This window comes from Cydia amplana, chromosome 18 (genome assembly GCF_948474715.1).
Source record: "Cydia amplana chromosome 18, ilCydAmpl1.1, whole genome shotgun sequence".
NCBI classification, from domain to species: domain Eukaryota; kingdom Metazoa; phylum Arthropoda; class Insecta; order Lepidoptera; family Tortricidae; genus Cydia; species Cydia amplana.
The window spans coordinates 8015683-8035196 of NC_086086.1; the positions used below are offsets into that span (position 1 = coordinate 8015683).

The 19514-nt window shown below is 38.6% G+C and overlaps 1 protein-coding gene across 1 annotated transcript; it reads left to right on the plus strand.

The window, feature by feature from the left end:
• Positions 1 to 1404: 1404 nt before the first annotated feature.
• LOC134656506 (alpha-tocopherol transfer protein-like) lies at positions 1405 to 17723 on the plus strand. Its single transcript, XM_063512066.1, has 8 exons — positions 1405 to 1435; positions 7014 to 7103; positions 12037 to 12196; positions 12837 to 12955; positions 14159 to 14289; positions 14845 to 14955; positions 15982 to 16118; positions 17577 to 17723. The coding sequence occupies exons 1-8, from the start codon at positions 1420 to 1422 to the stop codon at positions 17704 to 17706; spliced, it is 894 nt and encodes a 297-aa protein (XP_063368136.1). The 5' UTR covers positions 1405 to 1419; the 3' UTR covers positions 17707 to 17723.
• The last annotated feature ends 1791 nt before the right edge of the window (positions 17724 to 19514 follow it).

Here is a 19514-nt window from a genome sequence, read left to right on the forward strand (position 1 = left end):
GCTTCGCACGGGTTAACAAATTATACATAAACCTTCCTCTTGAACCATTCTATCTATTAAAAAAAACCGCATCAAAATCCGTTGCGTAGTACAGACAGACAGACAGACAGGGAAGCGACTTTGTTTTTATACTATGTACTAATATGTAGTGATGATGTAGTGATAGATGATATACAGTGATAGTGATTAAACTAGACTTTATAGTCCCAAACTGGTTTATTTAGGGTCTCATTGACCTAGAAAAAACTACATACAGTTGTATGCGATGGTACCGTTAAAATACGAAGTATGACCATGTTTAAATGTTGTCAGTTCTCATGCTCTGAAAGTGGGTCATTGTTGTTCTAAAGAGTGTGCAGAAAATGATACGTATCTGCTCTAGAGCACTGCATGTACTTTCTATGTTACGCTTTTTCCTTTTTTATGATAGGTAAGTACCTAAGGAATTACCGTGCAACTTTTACTGAGGTCATGTTAAGCTGGTTTGGATGATCCTCTTAGGATGTCCTACCTCCAGTGTCAGTTTGACTGGCTATTTTTGGGACACCCTGTACCTATACCTATCTATTTTGTAGGAAATTTTATACCTACATCGCTAGGTGCACGACTGGTGCTGCCCTCATTTTGGCAGACTTTCTACGTTAAATCTTATGGAGTAAAATTAGTTCAAGCGGCTGCCGCTAGTACTAATGGCGGACATTCCATAAGATTACCTGTGTTTGTGACGATCAGCGCCACTTCCCCCTCCACCGACTTCGCACCTTGCCATGGGCTACGGTTTACGAATGATTTAAGTACGAAAAACTATAAAGGGGACCTTTAAATACCTAAACCCTTTTCATTTGAGTCGCTAAGAACTCTCTCAGAGCTTGAGTAATAGTACCTATCTTCATAAGCATACAGCATACTCAAGTTTTTGGAGCGGCCGTAATACCTACCTAGCCTATTTACATGGTCTCAACTACGCAAGTCCAATTTCCTATATTCATTTCGTAATTAATGCATTAATTAAGGCTCTAATCTAAAACCTGACGCGATATTACCAAACCCTAGCTGATAGGTATCAACAGCGAGAAGTCATTTAATAATCTTAAGATTCCTTAGTAATAGGTACGTGCGTAGCGCTCCCTCTAAACGCGCTGATATTGAAATCAATGATATCTTTCTTTTTTCAAGTTGAATTATGACTAACAATTCTTACAAAACCTGTCTGCCCGATTGTACCGACTCTTGCGCTGTATCGTTGGTTGTTAGTCAGTATTACAGCACTCGCCAGCATCATCAGTCGTGTTCTCCCACGCACTTGGCCTTATAAACATCCGTTGCCGTAGATTATTCGATAGTGTTTTGTTGACTAACTTCTGTTGTTTAGTTCATTCAGTGTTTTGTTTTAAGAACAGTAATTTTGAAGACGGCAAAATGAACAGCACCCCTGGTAAGAGATTGTTAAAATTTGTACAAAAATCAAGGGCACATCTTAAAGTTTTAAGCTAAGATACCTACCTGTCTAAATACGGTCTGTATGACCTAGACCTGCATATTCGAAATAAGTATCTCAGTAAATATTAAAATATTTTAAATATTTATCAGTTCTTTTCGCGTCCATGTAGTTTAGAGTAATAAGATGCAAAAGAGCTGGAGGCATTGATTAAGCAGATGGATAATTAATTGCAATGTTAACTAAGCATCATGTTTGTAGGTTCCTTAGGTAGGTAGGTACACTTGTCATCAGATATGCATGACTGATGCATTTTTTCTTCTTAGCTAGTCGTTTCACTCTTAACATCTATGATGACCACAACCACTCCGTGGTCATCATCGGATGGTGACGAGCTTCACAACACGCCGCCGTTCTTCGCTGCGGGCTGCCTTCCTAGAGGTTTTGTTCAGGATATTTGTGAACACCTTGTCCGCTCCGATATATCTGATTGCAACTGTGTTTAATTCATGCGAATTATCCGATTCAGATTATTGGGAGGTATTACCTACCTAATTATACATATACAGAAATCTTATAATATATGAATGTTATGATGAAAATAAGTTTTTTATATCTTGATTGCCTTTGATTTTGTACATTTGATTATATATTTACCTAATAACTATACGTATATAAGGTCTATATTATAAGAATCATACTATTTGTCTGCGTGTTTGGAATATGGACCTTATACGGTTGAAGTTAAGTTAGAAAATTAAATGTTTAAAAAGTTGTTGATCAATAATCATAAACCAGACGTCATTTGTAGCTGTTTTATAAAATTTTCCTTTAAGGATAAAAGCAATTAGGTCATTATTGTCATTAATGTTAATTTTAATATAAAATTTAATGGATGATTTTAACACAGATTTAACATAAATATTACCTATTTAACATTACCTACACACACTTTGATGAGTTGCCATTTGAGCAATGTGCAATTAATTGCAGGTAGGTAATTAGTAGGTAGGTATACTTAGGTACCCTAAGTATTAGGACCGTCGTGGGGCATAAGGTATAAGATAAGAAATATTTATTAGCACAAAAAAGTTATAATAGGACCTTCACAAATTAATATTTCATTGAACATAGAAAATTGCGCTAACCGCTAAGGATGATATTCCTACTGACAGTAGGTACCGTCTTTACCATAAGGGCACACGGGGCCCGTGCCCAGGGCCCCCATCCTCAGGGGGCCCCCAAGGACAGACAGTAACAGTATATTTGATTACCCATAATAAATAGAAAATCATAGTAGAAAAATTCTAGTTTAATTAGCTTTCTTTACCTTCCAAAAGGGCCCCAAATCCTTAAGTGCCCAGGGGGCCCAGCATAGTTTTAGACGGCCCTGCCTATACTGTCCAATTTCTTGGTCCCGAAACGAGTCCTCCTAGGGCACACCTACGGTAAGGTACCTACGTTAAACGTTATTATAATTTATAATATACTTATGCTTGCTTTTGTTATGCTATGATTTTGCGTAACTGGCCCTGCCAAGTTAAATTTCCTCATAATTCTGGCCATTATTCCTTTAGTATTATGCAACATTATGTTTTATACCATCAAATATGTACCTATGTGTATATAATGTACTTAATATACCTACTTATCGAAACTATAAATTAGGTACCCAACGAGTGTCACGACCTACCAGTTTTATTAGTAAATAAAATAGGTATTTTATTTATTTTCTAAGAGTATTTTTTTCATAGAGACCATAGAGCCTTCGTTATGTAGCAACTATTTATATTGAGCCGGCATGAAATAAAACAATAATGGCACAAATACATACAGTATAATGCTTCAGTTCCTCTGATCACAGCATTGTTTGTTACATAATACCTTCTGCTATGTACTTATATGGGCGAGTGGCCATTAGCCTCGCATAGGTACTTATACGTACGAGTATAGACAGACTGTTATGGACGGCTATAAACATTTCCTAGGTACATACCTACTTGATGGCTGTATTGTAACCTTGTAAATACATAGTTAATGCGGTTATTACACTAATGCGGTCCCGCCAGTGGCGTAGCGTGGGTCTCGGCCGCTCGGGGCGGATGAAAATTTTGCCGCCCCCTAGCTTACGTATTTCAATATAATAAGTGCGACTGAAATAGTTCAAATATTTATACGATATTATTGGTATTTATTCTGAAATTTTGCCGCCCCCTAAAAGTGCCGCTCGGGGCGGGCCGAACCACTACGCTACGCTACTGGGTCCCGCACGTTGGCGTGAGCGAGACAGAGTGTAATAGCGATGTTCCGCTCGCACACCGGAGCGCCGTGCCGCCACGCCATCCGCATCCAATATTGAAGACCACCTATTGCGAATCGAACGACACAACGCGTCGACTACAATTTAGGGTTAGGGTATGCCCCTAGCCTAGGTGGCCTACCAAAACCTGTATACTTAAACCAAATTTCGTTAGTGTGTTTGATTTTGGCACCCCAAAAATGTGTTTTCCCAGCGGTTTTTTCCGATACTAAATCCAGTAAGTAAATGTATATTTCCGTTTTGGTTTCCTCAAGTTTTTTTTTGCGATAGCTTACATAAGCGTTAGCGCTTCGTTGACCGCATTGCCTTGCAATCTCTAGTTTTTTTTCCACTCACAACCTATTAAAATCTTTATGCTAAAAATATCAAAGGTGACTTTGTTGACCATAATCAGGTTTTTCGCTTCTATTCCGTAATACTTCATAACTAGATATTTGTTTTTTTTTTGGTTCACCATTTGAAGAGCATACCTATGTTGTTTTTGCATATTTATATTTTTGGCACAGGCATACCTTATGAATGACACCTATGACGCAAATGTAAAAAAAAACTGGTCAATTGCGAGTTCATTTAACTCACGCACCGAGGGTTCCGTACAAACTTTAAATTTTCGCATGGTAACTATAATCACGAAAGACTTGACCAGAAGTATAGCGTAATTGTGTACAGCACCATCTATCGGCAAATTGGCTAACTAATTTGTGCGACCTGTATGTACGTTGGTTTTTCAGGGATAATACCTACTTAATAATAATAATCTGAGAATCTCGTGAAAGCCGAGAAGGACAAGTCCAGTAAGTACCTAGACTTGGCTCACGAGATAACCGCCATGTGGGATGTTGATTCGACGATCATTGTCCCGATAGTTGTTTCAGCGAACGGTCTAATATAGCGAAGAGTCTCGACCAACATCTTGAGAGACTCTCGCTAGGTGGTTGGATCAAGGGTCAGATGCAGAAGGCGGTGATCTTGGACACGGCGCGAATAGTCCGCCGGTTCCTCTCTCTGCAGCCCTGACCTGACCACCGGCAGCTTAGGCCTTGCCCCGCTGCTGGCGGCACCCTAGGTTAGGTTTTTTATAATATGTTTATATGTATTTTGTATTGTTTTTGTATTTTATTTTTATATCCATATTATAAAATAACCTAGCCTAAGAGTTGAAATAAATAAAGAGAATAATAATAATAAATATTCTTTATTGTGCACCATACAATTAAAAATACACAGAAATTAAATTCAGATATAATTCTTTATCTTGTGAACCAATTCTCCTCCCCCCCACTAACCCCCGTTTCGCCTGTTCTGACAGAATGGTAACTACGGAACCCTACACCACAGTATAATAAAGAGTACTAGCATACAGTATGGACGCTCCCTGCCTCCCGTTGAAAGTGCCGCCCACCCGCTGAGACCCGCTCTCGGTTACCTCACAGTTACCCTACAACGTCTTATCTCACTCACACAAGCATGGTACGCGTTCACCTACACGAGCTTAGGCTGTGTGCGTAGGAACCTAGGAACGCGTTTGTTTCATACATTTGATCGCCAGTGTCCGAGGTGTGCCTACACTGAGCATGGCCCGACATGCTCTTGGCCGATTTTTTACGCTTATGTCATGGCTGGCTGGACCTTAACGTTTCATGTACCAAGATATATGTAAATGTGGCAGACAATTTATGTGTTGTAAAACTTGTAAAGTGGTTTATGTCCACCATCTGATAAAAAAATCTAACCATAGGTAATTCGAGATTACGTCAAACACTGCTCATAAAGTTCGATATGTATTTCGATCGTTTTTCTCGTTGGCATTTTGCGTAATATAGGTATAAGAGTGCTCACTCCATACATCAGTTAGACTTTAATTTCAGTGTCTACATCTAGCATCGAGTAGCAGAACTATCAGTACTGCTACTTGACAATAGATGTAGCACCGACCGGAAAGTCTTATCTCAACAGCATAAGACTTTCCGGTCGGTGCTACATCTATTGTCAAGAGCAAGTACTGATAGTTCCGCTACTCGATGCTAGATGCTAATAGTCTTTTTGGTACTAAAACTGATGTATGGAGTGAGCAATCTATGTATTTTTTTCTCTATAGTCAATTGCATGGGCCTACGAGATTGATACTGTCATAATTACATATTTAGTAATACTTATTTATGTTGAAAAATCTCATAAAATTTATGTTAAAATGTGACTATAAAACTTATAGAAAATTACAGATTTGACATAGGTAGTGAATTTAATTAAACTACAAGTTTCAAAGACCGGAGACTTGCAAAACGAGTGCTTGTGAAATCGATCTGATGACCTTTTCAATTAAGTGTAATATACAAAAAATCTAAACTGAATAGTCTGTGAGTGCAAAGCAGAAGGAAACCCTACAATTTAAGTAGGTACTTCTTCTAGTTTCTTACTTATAATGTATTTCCAGTACCTACCAAATATATAAATATAACTAACCATTCTATGTTGTTGTTGACACCGGGAGCCCTTAAGACTAACGGTGATTAGTTTAGCTCTGAATGAACATTATTCATACTAATTAGTGGTAAGCGCCGTGGGCCACACATATGGTAGATATTATGGTAATTAGTGTAATAAGTATAACTTGTAGTGGCTGTTTGTTTACCTAAATAAATGAAAAAAAAAAAAAAAAAAAACCACAAGTTTCGGCTTCAAGATCCATTCAAAGGTAAACCGACATCACAAAACAGTTTTAAAACACTACCTTCCCGACGGAAGTCACTGTCGTGTTTTAATTTATAGCCACTCGTTGCGAATTCCCTACTTTTCGGAGTTGTATCGTAAAGTACTAATTACGACCCATCTATCTAGCGCTCTAATAAAATATTAAAGTTAAATTAGCTACCTATGTAAAATTTAATTAATTAACATAATTGAAGGGATGTTTACAAAAACAACATATCTACACCTGAAACGATTAACAATGTTCTTAAAAAAGTGTCAACCTCTAAGCAGTTATGTTATGTTGTTTTTGCAAACATCCCTTTAATTATATCCGGTCTAAAGTTCTAAAATAAAATTTATTTATTTTTTATATACCTACATATATAAGTTTTAAATATATAAATGTTTAATTTGCTAATGAAAGTACAAAAAATGCGACTTTTATTTAGTTAGGTAATAGTTTAAAGTTGGAATAACAAAAATTACGATACTACAATAATATGAGTCATATATGTAGGCAATGACAGTAGGCATGGTGTAATAAGTTAAACGTTTTGTTTCCAGTAACAATGGGAGAGCCGAAGGACCTTGAGAAGCTACTGGTAGAGCTAAAAGAATGGGTCGCCGCACAGCCTCACGTGCCTAAGGATATGGGTGTGTCAATTTTGCGAAAAGCGGAAAATACACTAAGGTCAACCGAGGTAAATCTTTTAAAGATTTCTTCTAAACGGAACATTTTAGAACTACTAATTATAGCCGTCTGCATTAAAAGTTCAGTGACCACACTTCAAACAGAGAGGGTTGTAATAGTTCTAAAATGTTCCGTTTAGAAGAAATCTTTAAAAGACGCATTTACCTCAAGTGACGCATTTACCTCGGTTGACACCTCGGTGACCTCGGGCTAAACTCGGGAAAAGTTTTGACTCCAATCTTGACGGGATGAAGATATATTGTAGCCAGAAAGGACAAAATATGAGAACCATAATATGGTTTCATAGGCATAATGTGCATAAATAATATAATACTTAAAAGGTAGGTAGGTACCTACTCTTATCATCGCTAGCAATCAATGCAGGTGTGTCGTGTATCATACAATGCGTATAATCAACGCATCAAAATACGAAACAATAGAATTATATTGATTCAATACTTTGTATTTGTAGATAAGAACACGGAGAACTTTTTTAACCTACAATTTTCAAGGCACAGTTAATAGGTCAAGTAGATTATTGCGGCTCATCTAGGGATTGCAGAACCGGTACTGTTTAAAAGAACCGGGATTTTCGGTACCGGGCAAAAATGGAACTGGGATTTCCCGGTATTTTCGGGACTGCCTTCAAAAATCAGTTTTCACATCAATTTTCAGTAAAAAAAAGCGTAAAACGACCACGAATCTTTCTTAAAACAATAAAAAAGTAGCACAGTGAAGGTACACACTTCTTTTGTACCATAATATGTGGGGCATTTCATATGAAGCGGACAGGAAAAAAAAAGTGAGGTTCCCGAATTTGTTTATATTTGGTTTAGTTCTTCTTCTAGTAGGTATAAAACCGGACGCCAAATATTTTTTATATATGACGTTTATTTTAAAAATTATGAGCTATTCAAAAATTACCGTAATTGAAATTCCGATTTTTTTAAACTCGAATATCGAATAATTAAAATATATAACTTATTATTAAACCAAGCGTTTTGTATAGAATTTTAAATGATCTTTTCAGCGAAGAAATCAATTTTGAAAAATAAATAAAAAATAATGGTTAAAACCGGAAGTAAACTTTTCGAAACCATTTTTCGAAAACTTTGACCAGTTTCTTTTTACTTATTTTTATCTCAAAATATAGCCCTAAGTATGTACAAAATACACTAGAAGTTGCAGAATGGGATCTCCATTGGTTAAGACAATAGATCAATAAATGTACATACATGTCGCCCTGAGTGCGACGTACCGTACTGGTATACATATAGCAGCTGTTTAGCTTATAAGAACATGTATTCAGTAAGACTGCTGGTAAATTCTAATCATAACATAATGAAATAAGAAAGTCAACAATTCTAACCAGTTTATTTAAAATTTTTATTAAGAGCTGAAAGAGACTATCGATGAAGGGGAAATCATCGTAGTGTGATTTTGCAGAAAATTACAGGTTCGTAGTCCAAGATTCTGCCCAATCGTTTCATTGGAATAACGACCAAGCTACACTCCTAACTTCGGTTTATTACTATAGAGATGGCACTGAAATAAAAGACGGCAGCATTGTCATGATTTCCGATGACTTAAAACATGACACAGCTACCTACTATGCCAAATATTACTGCACAAGCACCTTTCAGAAAAAGAAATAGTTGCATCTAAAATCATATACATAACCGATGGTGCCTCACAACATTTTAAAAATAGGTTTAACTTTGTTAATCTTATTCATTACAAGGATGATTTTAATACGAATGTAGAGGCACATTTTCACGCAACATCTCACGGTAAAGGGCCCTGCGATGGTCTCGGAGGGAACCTGAAACGTTTGGCGACGCGTGCAAGTTTGCAGTTACCTCCAAGTAGATCAATAATTTCACCAATGCGATTGTATGACTGGGCAAAATCATCTTTGAAGCAAACGGCAATCTACTATTGCTCTAAAGACGATATTCAACGTCAGAGGATATTTTTGCAGGCCAGGTTTGATTCCGCAGTCACGATTCCAGGAACAAAAAAGTTTCATGCGTTTATTCCAAAAACTGACGGTCTTCTTGTAAAAAGAACGAGCTTTAGCATAGATTCTTATTGTAAAATAATAAAAATTATGAAATAAACTGGTTAGAATTGTTGACTTTCTTATTTCATTATGTTATGATTAGAATTTACCAGCAGTCTTACTGAATACATGTTCTTATAAGCTAAACAGCTGCTATATGTATGTATACGTTGACTTTCTTATTTCATTATGTTATGATTAGAATTTACCAGCAGTCTTACTGAATACATGTTCTTATAAGCTAAACAGCTGCTATATGTATGTATACCAGTACGGTACGTCGCACTCAGGGCGACATGTATGTACATTTATTGATCTATTGTCTTAACCAATGGAGATCCCATTCTGCAACTTCTAGTGTATTTTGTACATACTTAGGGCTATATTTTGAGATAAAAATAAATAAAAAAAAACTGGTCAAAGTTTTCGAAAAATGGTTTCGAAAAGTTTACTTCCGGTTTTAACCATTATTTTTTATTTATTTTTCAAAATTGATTTCTTCGCTGAAAAGATCATTTAAAATTCTATACAAAACGCTTGGTTTAATAATAAGTTATATATTTTAATTATTCGATATTCGAGTTTAAAAAAATCGGAATTTCAGTTACGGTAATTTTTGAAAAGCTCATAATTTTTAAAATAAACGTCATATATAAAAAATATTTGGCGTCCGGTTTTATACCTACTAGAAGAAGAACTAAACCAAATATAAACAAATTCGGGAACCTCACTTTTTTTTTCCTGTCCGCTTCATATGAAATGCCCCATGTGTCTTTAAGTCACACAATCATTAATATAATTTGTTTCTTTTTTCCTAAACTACATGATATTTTTAATATCTTTGTTGATTGGCAAAAACTGAATTGTGGCTCAGTAATATCATCATTTTTTTTTTAAATACGTAAGATGTTTTGTGAAAAAGGATAAAAAAAAGATAATTTTCGCATGCGTTCTAAATGGGCTGTGGACCTTCGAACATATATGTAATAACAGAACTATCAATACGACAAATCAAGAAATTATTCAGCCAGAATTATTAATTCATTTAAAATATCATTAATATCATTATCATATGTGAGTTTCTTATACCGTGTTTGAATTTGAAAGAAAAGTAGTATTTTACTAATTACAAAATTGTCTCTATTTATGCTTCTAGTTAGTATACAAATATGAAATAACTAATTGTTCGTATAAAATTATTTATCGTACAAACATTTATGCCCTTAATTAAAGTATCAAATTACGCAATTTTATATTGTCGGCATTGTCAAACCCATTGACTTTTTTAAAATTTTATTTTAATATAGTGGTCAGCCGTAAAAGTATTACCATCAGCCTTAGATTGATAAAATATATTTATTTTCTTTATAAAACATGATATTTCATGCTAAGTAACAGAAATCAGTCAAATATTGTACCGGAAATATTAGTCCCGAAAATCCCGGGAGTACCGGGATTTTAATTTTGAAATCCCGGTTCTTTGCTTGGCTCTAAATCCCGGGAATTCCCGGTACTTTCGGTACCGGTGTTTCCCGGGAGCAAACCCTAGACTCATCACTACATAGTTTAAAACAAAGTCGCTTCCCTGTCTGTCTATCTGTATGTATGCTTAGAATGCTTAGATCTTTAAAACTACGCAACGGATTTTGATGCGGTTTTTTTTAATAGATAGAATGATTCAAGAGGAAGGTTTATGTATAATTTGTTAACCCGTGTGAAGCCGGGGCGGGTCGCTAGTGTATACTAAATGAATCATAGACATCTTGCACGAAGTCTATTACGTGCAACCAAGAGAACAGAGGCACTTTAAAGTGGTTTTTTTTTCGTCAAATTTAATCAATCGTCGATTGTTAGTCATGAAGTAGATAATAGAACTCAAATCGGTGCATCAGACTTACGTCTGGCAAAAAATACAGTATTTCCGGCCTATTAAGCCGACAATGCCTCGTAGTTGCTACTAGCAACCTTCGTGCTCATGACTACTAGCAACTTGCTAGTAGTCATGAGCACGAAGGATGCCTCTTAAGAACTCTTCATATTAGCCATATATTAGCCCATTTAGCCCGAGGTCCCCTCCCCTCAGCAGCCTAAATACAAAATTTGTGCAGGCAATGATTATTATGAAAGCGCCGGTCCGAACCCGCAGTCGTTTTCTTTTAACATACAGGTCCTAGAGTCATCTTTTCTTTAGGAACTTAGCTTCCTACTGCTTTTCCTTCGAATAAATGTTCGTAAGTAAATAAGTATCAAATATTTCATACAGATCGGCAAAACGGTACGAGTTTTTCCATTAAGTACTAAGAAGAAATATATCTCGCTTTCATTTGATTTTACTGTCAGTGCCGTAGCGTTGTTTTTAGGGCACCGCATGTATTGTTATATGTCTCAGTATAACTCATCTAGTTACACTCAATAAGTGAGAGCGAGAGAGTGAAACCTCCTGGAATTGTCGAAGTATCGGAAACACTATTGTGTACTCGACACGGCACTTTTGTGATATTCCAAACGGCGTTCACAAACGAGTCTGAGGCGTACAAAATTACAAATAGTGGAGTGTAGGTATTTTTTACACGACTGCCCAAAAAATGAGTGTATTGTGTTCAGGGTTCATGTTTGTGAGTTTCTTTATTCCACAATAACTTCTGAATTTCTTCCAGCCGTCAATAAAAACAGTCACGCTCCGTGATTGTTACGCCAATTCGGGTTCTAGCTAAATTTGACATTCCATAGCGTAGTTGTGGAACAACCGATTTAGCTTGGGCTCTAAATGGCGTAACAATCCCGTTTGGTGACTATAGTATCGGTAATGTAATCCTTACAATGTACTGTTTCAGATGACAGGCTGCTCCGCCGGTTCCTTCACAGCTGCTACTATGACATGGAAAAGGCCCAGAAGGCGATCGAAAGCTTCACGAGTCTGCGTGCGTCGACGCCGGAGCTCTTTGTGAAACGGGACCCAATGTCGCCGCAAGTGCAGAACGCCCTGAAAATTGTGTAAGTCAGTGTTATTGTAGACCACGAGGACAATTCTTTTTAGCCTAATTTAGTGCCCCGCGGCTGGGCAAAGGCCTCCCCGAAATGCCCGGCCCCTATAGCCAGCTGTGTTCCAAGTTGAATGTAAAGTTCGCTCGTTCGAAAAGGTCGAGTTTTTAGTCTGGGTCGAATGATCAGATCAGAAGCCTACGGCTTATGAAGAAAATGCTTCTCACGGAAGTTAGAGTCTGGGCGGAAAGAGAAGAGTCGTGGAATGTATGGGGCCCAATACATTCCACGACTCTTCTCCTTCCGAACAGACTATCGAGCAGCTCCCGAGCGGGTTTTTCGGAATGCGACCGCGAAAGTGGAAATATGACTCATTTCAGTATTCAGCGGTGTAGTGAGTGTAGTGACCTGAAATTGGCTTAAGTCCAGAACACTAGATGCCGACAGCACAATTTGTACCACGCCACGTGGCGTAAACTGCGCATTAAAAGTAAAAGACGTTTCTTATCGCTGTAAGCAATCTCTTCTAGACAAGCTCCAAGTTACGTACAGTATTCTGCAGAGATAACTGACCTCCCTGCATAGAAACTTGTTCGCAGAGGGGTCAGACTAAAACAGACTATAAGACTGAACTTGTGTTTTATAATTCCAGGAACCTAGGCCAGGTAAAAGCACCAGGTAACCGCAACATGTTCATCTGGCAACTAAACGACCCTGGTCTCGAGAACTACGACTATCTGCAGGATGCCCGCATGTTCTTCCTTACCACAGGTAATATTACGCGAAAGTCTGCGTAGGGGGCGCCACTCCCACGCTAAGTCACAATCTAAGGGTCTACCGCAAACGAGAGTCGAAATTTTGTTATCTAACCTCTCTATTTACTCTTGCATATTCAAGCGATAAAGAGGCAGATAGCTGTTTCGATTTCGCGCTTCCAGGTAGGCCCTTTGTAAACAAACCGCCTTGATGTATCAATGTCATATTTGATTGTCTGTGAAAACTTGTAAAAAAACAGTTTAAGGTACAGTAAGTATAAGTTACTCTATGCCCTCTATGGTATACTTAAGTCACTAGTGCTGCACTCTGGCGGCAAAACATTGCAGTAATACTCCCTATTTTACTTAACCCTCTGACAGCCAAAGACGTCAACTGAGGTGCGCGGCTACAGCTCAATATCAACCACAGAACATATTAAAGAGGTTAGAACGGCTATCGCGTGCAGTTAGTATCGGAACCGGTGTCGCCGCTCGTTCCTCTCCACATTTACTAACACTCGCGCAACGGTAGTAAAAACTTGTGTGCCTGGTGAATGGATACGCCTCCTTTAGACAGATTTGATGTCTGGCTTCTTAATCTGAACGTTATTGTGGCGCAAAAGGCATGTTTACGTTTTTCGGTCAGCGCGGGCGAGTACTAGCATGCGAGCGTTTGCTCATAACCGGCGGCGACACGTACTCTGCTCGCATCGCCATTCTACTTGTTCTGTGATATCAACCTTCGTGCATTCAGTCAGACAAGGTTCACGATGACGCGCCGCACACGATAGGCGTGGCGTTCAACGGTTTAATCCCAACCATACCCTTATTATCTAGGCGATAGAGCTCAAAGTATCGAGCGGAGATTGTTGTAATTGAGCCACGAGCTCAATTAATGGTGCAAGAGGAAGAATCTTGAGCGTTGACGTTGAGGAAGTTTCAAGCGTGCTATCTAGCGAAACATTTTTTTTACCTCAACCACAAATTAACTACATACATTTATTCTATCTTACTAATCGTTAATTACTTCATTAATTTTAAATCATTAATTGTGGCTCTCCGTCAGAGAAAGGTCCTTAATGTTTCATGTGCAATAGGACCTTTTATATCAGAATTCTTATTATATTGGAATATCAGATAAAAAGGACCTTATTGCACTTTAAGCATATAAGGACCCTTCTGTGATGGAAAACCACAATTTATTTGTTATTTTTCACAGATGCCTGGCTGCTCGAGGAAGAAAATCTAGAAGAGCATGACATCGCCATCTTGGATGTTAAAGATATCACACTGAAGATATTGACTAAGATAAACCTGTCTCTTGCGAAAAAACTGTCTAAATATCAGGAGGTAATGTAATTTCGAAATATAAGGTACCCGAATACCTCAGACTGTCGGGTTATTACGAAAATCACTCGTAATTCCATCATATCTGTAGTCTATTTTCGGAATATATTTCTCTACATTCTGAAGTATTTGTAATTACCCGAATACACCTATAGAAGAACATAAGGTAGGTACTTGACGCAGCGTACAAGTATTATACACGCAGTGACGTGATTTTGTCGTGCATTTTGCTATACGTAAATGGTCTTTGCTAGCGCAGAGAGTAGGTAGTGCCCTTAAATCTACACTTCTTACATATTTGATGATTGTCACCCCTTGCATTTGGTGTTCTTTAATTTAGACTCTGACCACGCTAAGCTTGTTGCACCGACTTGGCTGTGACAAAGCATATCAGCTAAGTACCTACATATATCCTAAAGCGCGCCACAATGGCATGGAAACTCAACGTTGTCGGACTCTAAAGAATTTACGGTGTCGTCGCTCCGTCAACACACATTGAACAAGATATCATAAATCATAAAGTATGCCAATACTTATTGTTATTCTTCGTTATTCCAGGAAGCAATGCCGATCCGGCTAAAGCAGGTCCACGTGATCAATGCACCACCCTTCATAGACAAAGTGTTCTCCATCATGAAGCAGTTCATGAACAGGGACATGAGCGAAATGGTAAGCACCACAGTTATCGCACAGATATACCTACTAAAGTGTACTCGTAGAATCCTTCTAAGCTAACTGAGCACCGATATTGGCAGACCAAAGTGTGAAAGTGACACTATTCTTAAACCTCATATTTTCGTAGAAGTTTGTGACGTTATCTATGAAAAGGGATCTTATTGTCGATGGCGGTTACGCCATTATTATAGCCGGTTTAAACTCTCGCGCGAGCCACGAGACGAGCCGCGAGCCGCGCCACGAGACCACCGTTTACACTCGCGTTCGGCTTGTCACTCGGTTATAAACCTTATGCCGTGCCGTTAGTGTTTAAATTATATTAGCTCGACGAGCTTGCGAGCCACGAGACGAGCCGCGAGCCCACCGCTTACACTCTCGTCTCGTGGCGCGGCTCGCGGCTCGTCTCGTGGCTCGCGCGAGAGTTTAAATCGGCTATTAACGATGCTCTGATATAAATACAATGCCGCGCGACGCTGTGCGGCGTAATTAAGCGCCATCGACAATAAGGTCCCTTTTCATAGATTATGCCCCATTTTGTCACTGCAAAGTCTGTGCAGAGTTAACTTGGTCTTACTCCACCATACTTTACGATTACCTACCTATTGGCTCGGCCGCGACATTGAGCGACTTGTGACGGCGGCAGCGATAACCATAGGTTGGAGCGAGACACGGCGATCGGACCTTTCGTTCCCATCTATGGTTGTCGCTGCATGCCGCCGTCGCCAGTCGCGTAATGTCGTGGCCAGGCCGTAAATAAAGGGAGAGTGTGTGAACTGTAGCAGGCAACAAGGCTGAAGGAGCAAGAGCCCTTTCTTTATTTGCGTGAAAAATCCATGTCAAGCCTGTTTCCTCTTTATGGTTGTGTATTATTTGTTTCGTTTTCGTACCTTTTCGTATGAATGCGTAATTATATAAGCGTATAAGGGAGGATTTGTTTTATGGCGTGCAGTATCAATAACAAGCCAAGAACGAACAATACAATATTTTACCGTTCCTGACTACAGAAATCTATGATTTCAGATCCATTTCCACGTGCCCAAGTCAGATACTCTGTTCAAGTACTTCAGCCGCGATGAGCTGCCGAAAGACTTCGGCGGCAACCTGGAGTCCTTGGAGTACTACAACAAAAGGCTGCATAACGTCCTGCTAAAACATAGGTTAGTTACTACAGATGTGCAACAGATCCATTTCCACGTGCCCAAGTCAGATACTCTGTTCAAGTACTTCAGCCGCGACGAGCTGCCGAAAGACTTCGGCGGCAACCTGGAGTCCTTGTAGTGCTACAACAAGAGGCTGCATAACGTCCTGCTAAAACATAGGTTAGTTACTACAGATGTGCAACAGATCCATTTCCACGTGCCCAAGTCAGATACTCTGTTCAAGTACTTCAGCCGCGACGAGCTGCCGAAAGACTTCGGCGGCAACCTGGAGTCCTTGGAGTACTACAACAAGAGGCTGCATAACGTCCTGCTAAAACATAGGTTAGTTACTACAGATGTGCAACAGATCCATTTCCACGTGCCCAAGTCAGATACTCTGTTCAAGTACTTCAGCCGCGACGAGCTGCCTAAAGACTTCGGCGGCAACCTGGAGTCCTTGTAGTACTACAACAAGAGGCTGCATAACGTCCTGCTAAAACATAGGTTAGTTACTACAGAGGTGCAACAGATCCATTTCCACGTGCCCAAGTCAGATACTCTGTTCAAGTACTTCAGCCGCGACGAGCTGCCGAAAGACTTCGGCGGCAACCTGGAGTCCTTGGAGTACTACAACAAGAGGCTGCATAACGTCCTGCTAAAACATAGGTTAGTTACTACAGAGGTGCAACAGATCCATTTCCACGTGCCCAAGTCAGATACTCTGTTTAAGTACTTCAGCCGCGACGAGCTGCCGAAAGACTTCGGCGGCAACCTGGAGTCCTTGGAGTACTACAACAAGAGGCTGCATAACGTCCTGCTAAAACATAGGTTTTTACGCATAACAACCGTAAGTGGGTTATTCTTCAGCAATCTCATTCCTCTGGCTATACATATTCGCAAATTCCCACGAAATTCCGCTGAGCGGTTTTTTGTTTGCACATGGAACTTGGCACAAGCTGGGCACAGGTTACACAGTCACCAAAAATGAGATGCTAATAAAGCGGAATCTCTTGGGAATTTGCGAATATGTATCGCCAGGGGAATGAGATTTTTGAAGAATGCCCCAAGGGACATCGGAAAAGTTATTCAATTGTTTACAGTATTCTCGAGTAAAGTAAAACTGATAACACTTGCAGTCTGTGCTATCAAAATAGCAGAGTTAGTTTGATCTGACTCTTGCGTTTTTAGGGTTCCGTACCCAAAGGGACCCTATTTCTAAGACTCCACTGTTCGTCTATCTGTTTGTCACCAGGCTGTATCTCAGGAACCGTGATAGCTAGATAGTTGAAATTTTCACAATGTGGTACCTTTTAGTTGAAAGCGTCACAAATTTTCACATGTGATGTGTTTCTGTTACCGCTATACCAACAACCGACAATGTGGTACCTTTTAATTGAAAGCGTCACATACCTATTATTAGGTACCTATATCGTGTTTTCTGTTAATTCGAATAACACTTGTTTGTTCTCATTACAGGGAAACTCTGAGCAAGGACGACCTTTGGAGAGCGCCCGAGAAGAAGTCCAAGAAATCTAAGGGCTCTAAGAAAGAATTAGTCTCAGACGTCCCAGAAATGGATTCATTCCGTTCTCTTGCCATAGACTAAAAAGACAAAACATAGAGGCCGTACCACGGAATAGTTATTTACAAGTGCGGAAAACAGGAAATTCGAAAAGAGTGGCGATAAATTAAACCACCACCGAAGGGAGTGTTTTAAATCGACACGAGTTAAGAATGACCTATTCGCACGTGTATCGAACAACGTTTTACAGTACATATGGCACTTTAAAGTTTCGACATACGCACGAAAAGTGCTATTTTACGCACTAGTGCGGAAAAGTAGCCCCATATGTACTGTAAAAGTACTTTTTGTACCTACCGAGACTGACTGAAATAGCAAGACAGGTTGACGTGTGTAGGAGGACAGGTGTGCGTTTCCGTGAAAAATTTAAAATACGATGGGTCTGGTTGACGTAACTGGTGACCGAAGAGCTGGCGGCTACCTCGCACAACATATCAGCATTGCGATACAGCGAGGAAATGTCGCCAGCATCCTTGGTACAATGCCTCAATGGCCTATTTTAGATTTAAGCTAGTTTTTAATTTCTTTTAGTAATACACTGTATATATCTTGTTTGTAAATAAATGATTAACCTATAATTTAAAAAAAAAATACAATGGAAAATAATTATATTATAATATAATTATGCACTACACTACTAAGCTGTAATGTATACAGGGTGTAATCTAAAACGTGATACAAGATAATCAAACCTGAATCTTTTCATGATTTTGAACTACTTTTACTATGGGGTCAATTTTGTAATATTAAAAAAAAATTGAGCTGTTCCATAGAAATGGTCAAGGAGAGGTAGACAAAAATGTATGGCAAAGATTTTTTTTATTGTTAATTTACAAAGTTGACCCCTAGTAAAAGTTGTTCAAAATCATGAAAAGATTCAGGTTTGATTATCTTGTATCACGTTTTAGATTACACCCTGTATTTTGTAGGCTAAGTAGGTAGACTTAATATTTGTGATCTATTTTACATTTTGGGGGTTGTATAACAACATATAAGTCGTGTATCACACGCCAAACTTTTGCAAGATACTTAGTATTATTTATTACTTGTGAGCTGCAACATAGGGTCTGTTGCACCAAAACGTGTGTCACCGTTAAATTGTTTGCTATAAACTTAAATAAGTAGATATAATTAGTAGTGTGACTACCTACTTACTTAAAAAAAACAACGGGTTGCACTCAGGGAGTGCCGGCAGAAGTGAAAACTCAATGACTAGTGCAAAATGCACTATGTATAATTGAGGTTAACGCCATCTAGCGTTAGCGTTAATTACTTGAAACCCCTAAGCACATCACTGTTAGTACTCGAGTTATATTAATACCAGTTAGAGCGAAACTCACTAGATGGCATTTAAATCAATAAAGGAAAACTCAATGACATTACATGTAACAGTTTTTCATGTAATGTCATTGAGTTTTTCTTTATTGATTTAAATGCCATCTAAATGAGTGGCCATCTAAATTTTACGGTCACGTGATCGTCTTACGCTGGCTCGAGTTTAACATTTTTTCCCCGCCTCAAAAAGTGCACAACGCCGCGAAAGAAGTTTTCACTTCAAAAAAATTTTATTTGTTCCCTAGTTCTTTGCTATATTTAATTTTAAAGGAAATTTCATAGTGCACTGCCAATTGACTAATGAGTCCGTTAATTATGGTTGGTGCAACTGGTCCTAAGCTAATAGACCCTATAGTTATACGCTGAAAACTACAGGTTGGCCCAAAATATACCTAGGTACAAACAATTTTTAGGAATATTTTTCTTATTAGTTACGTATCTTTTACAAAATGTCATTATAAAATGAAAACTACAACAAAATATACCTACGAGAATTG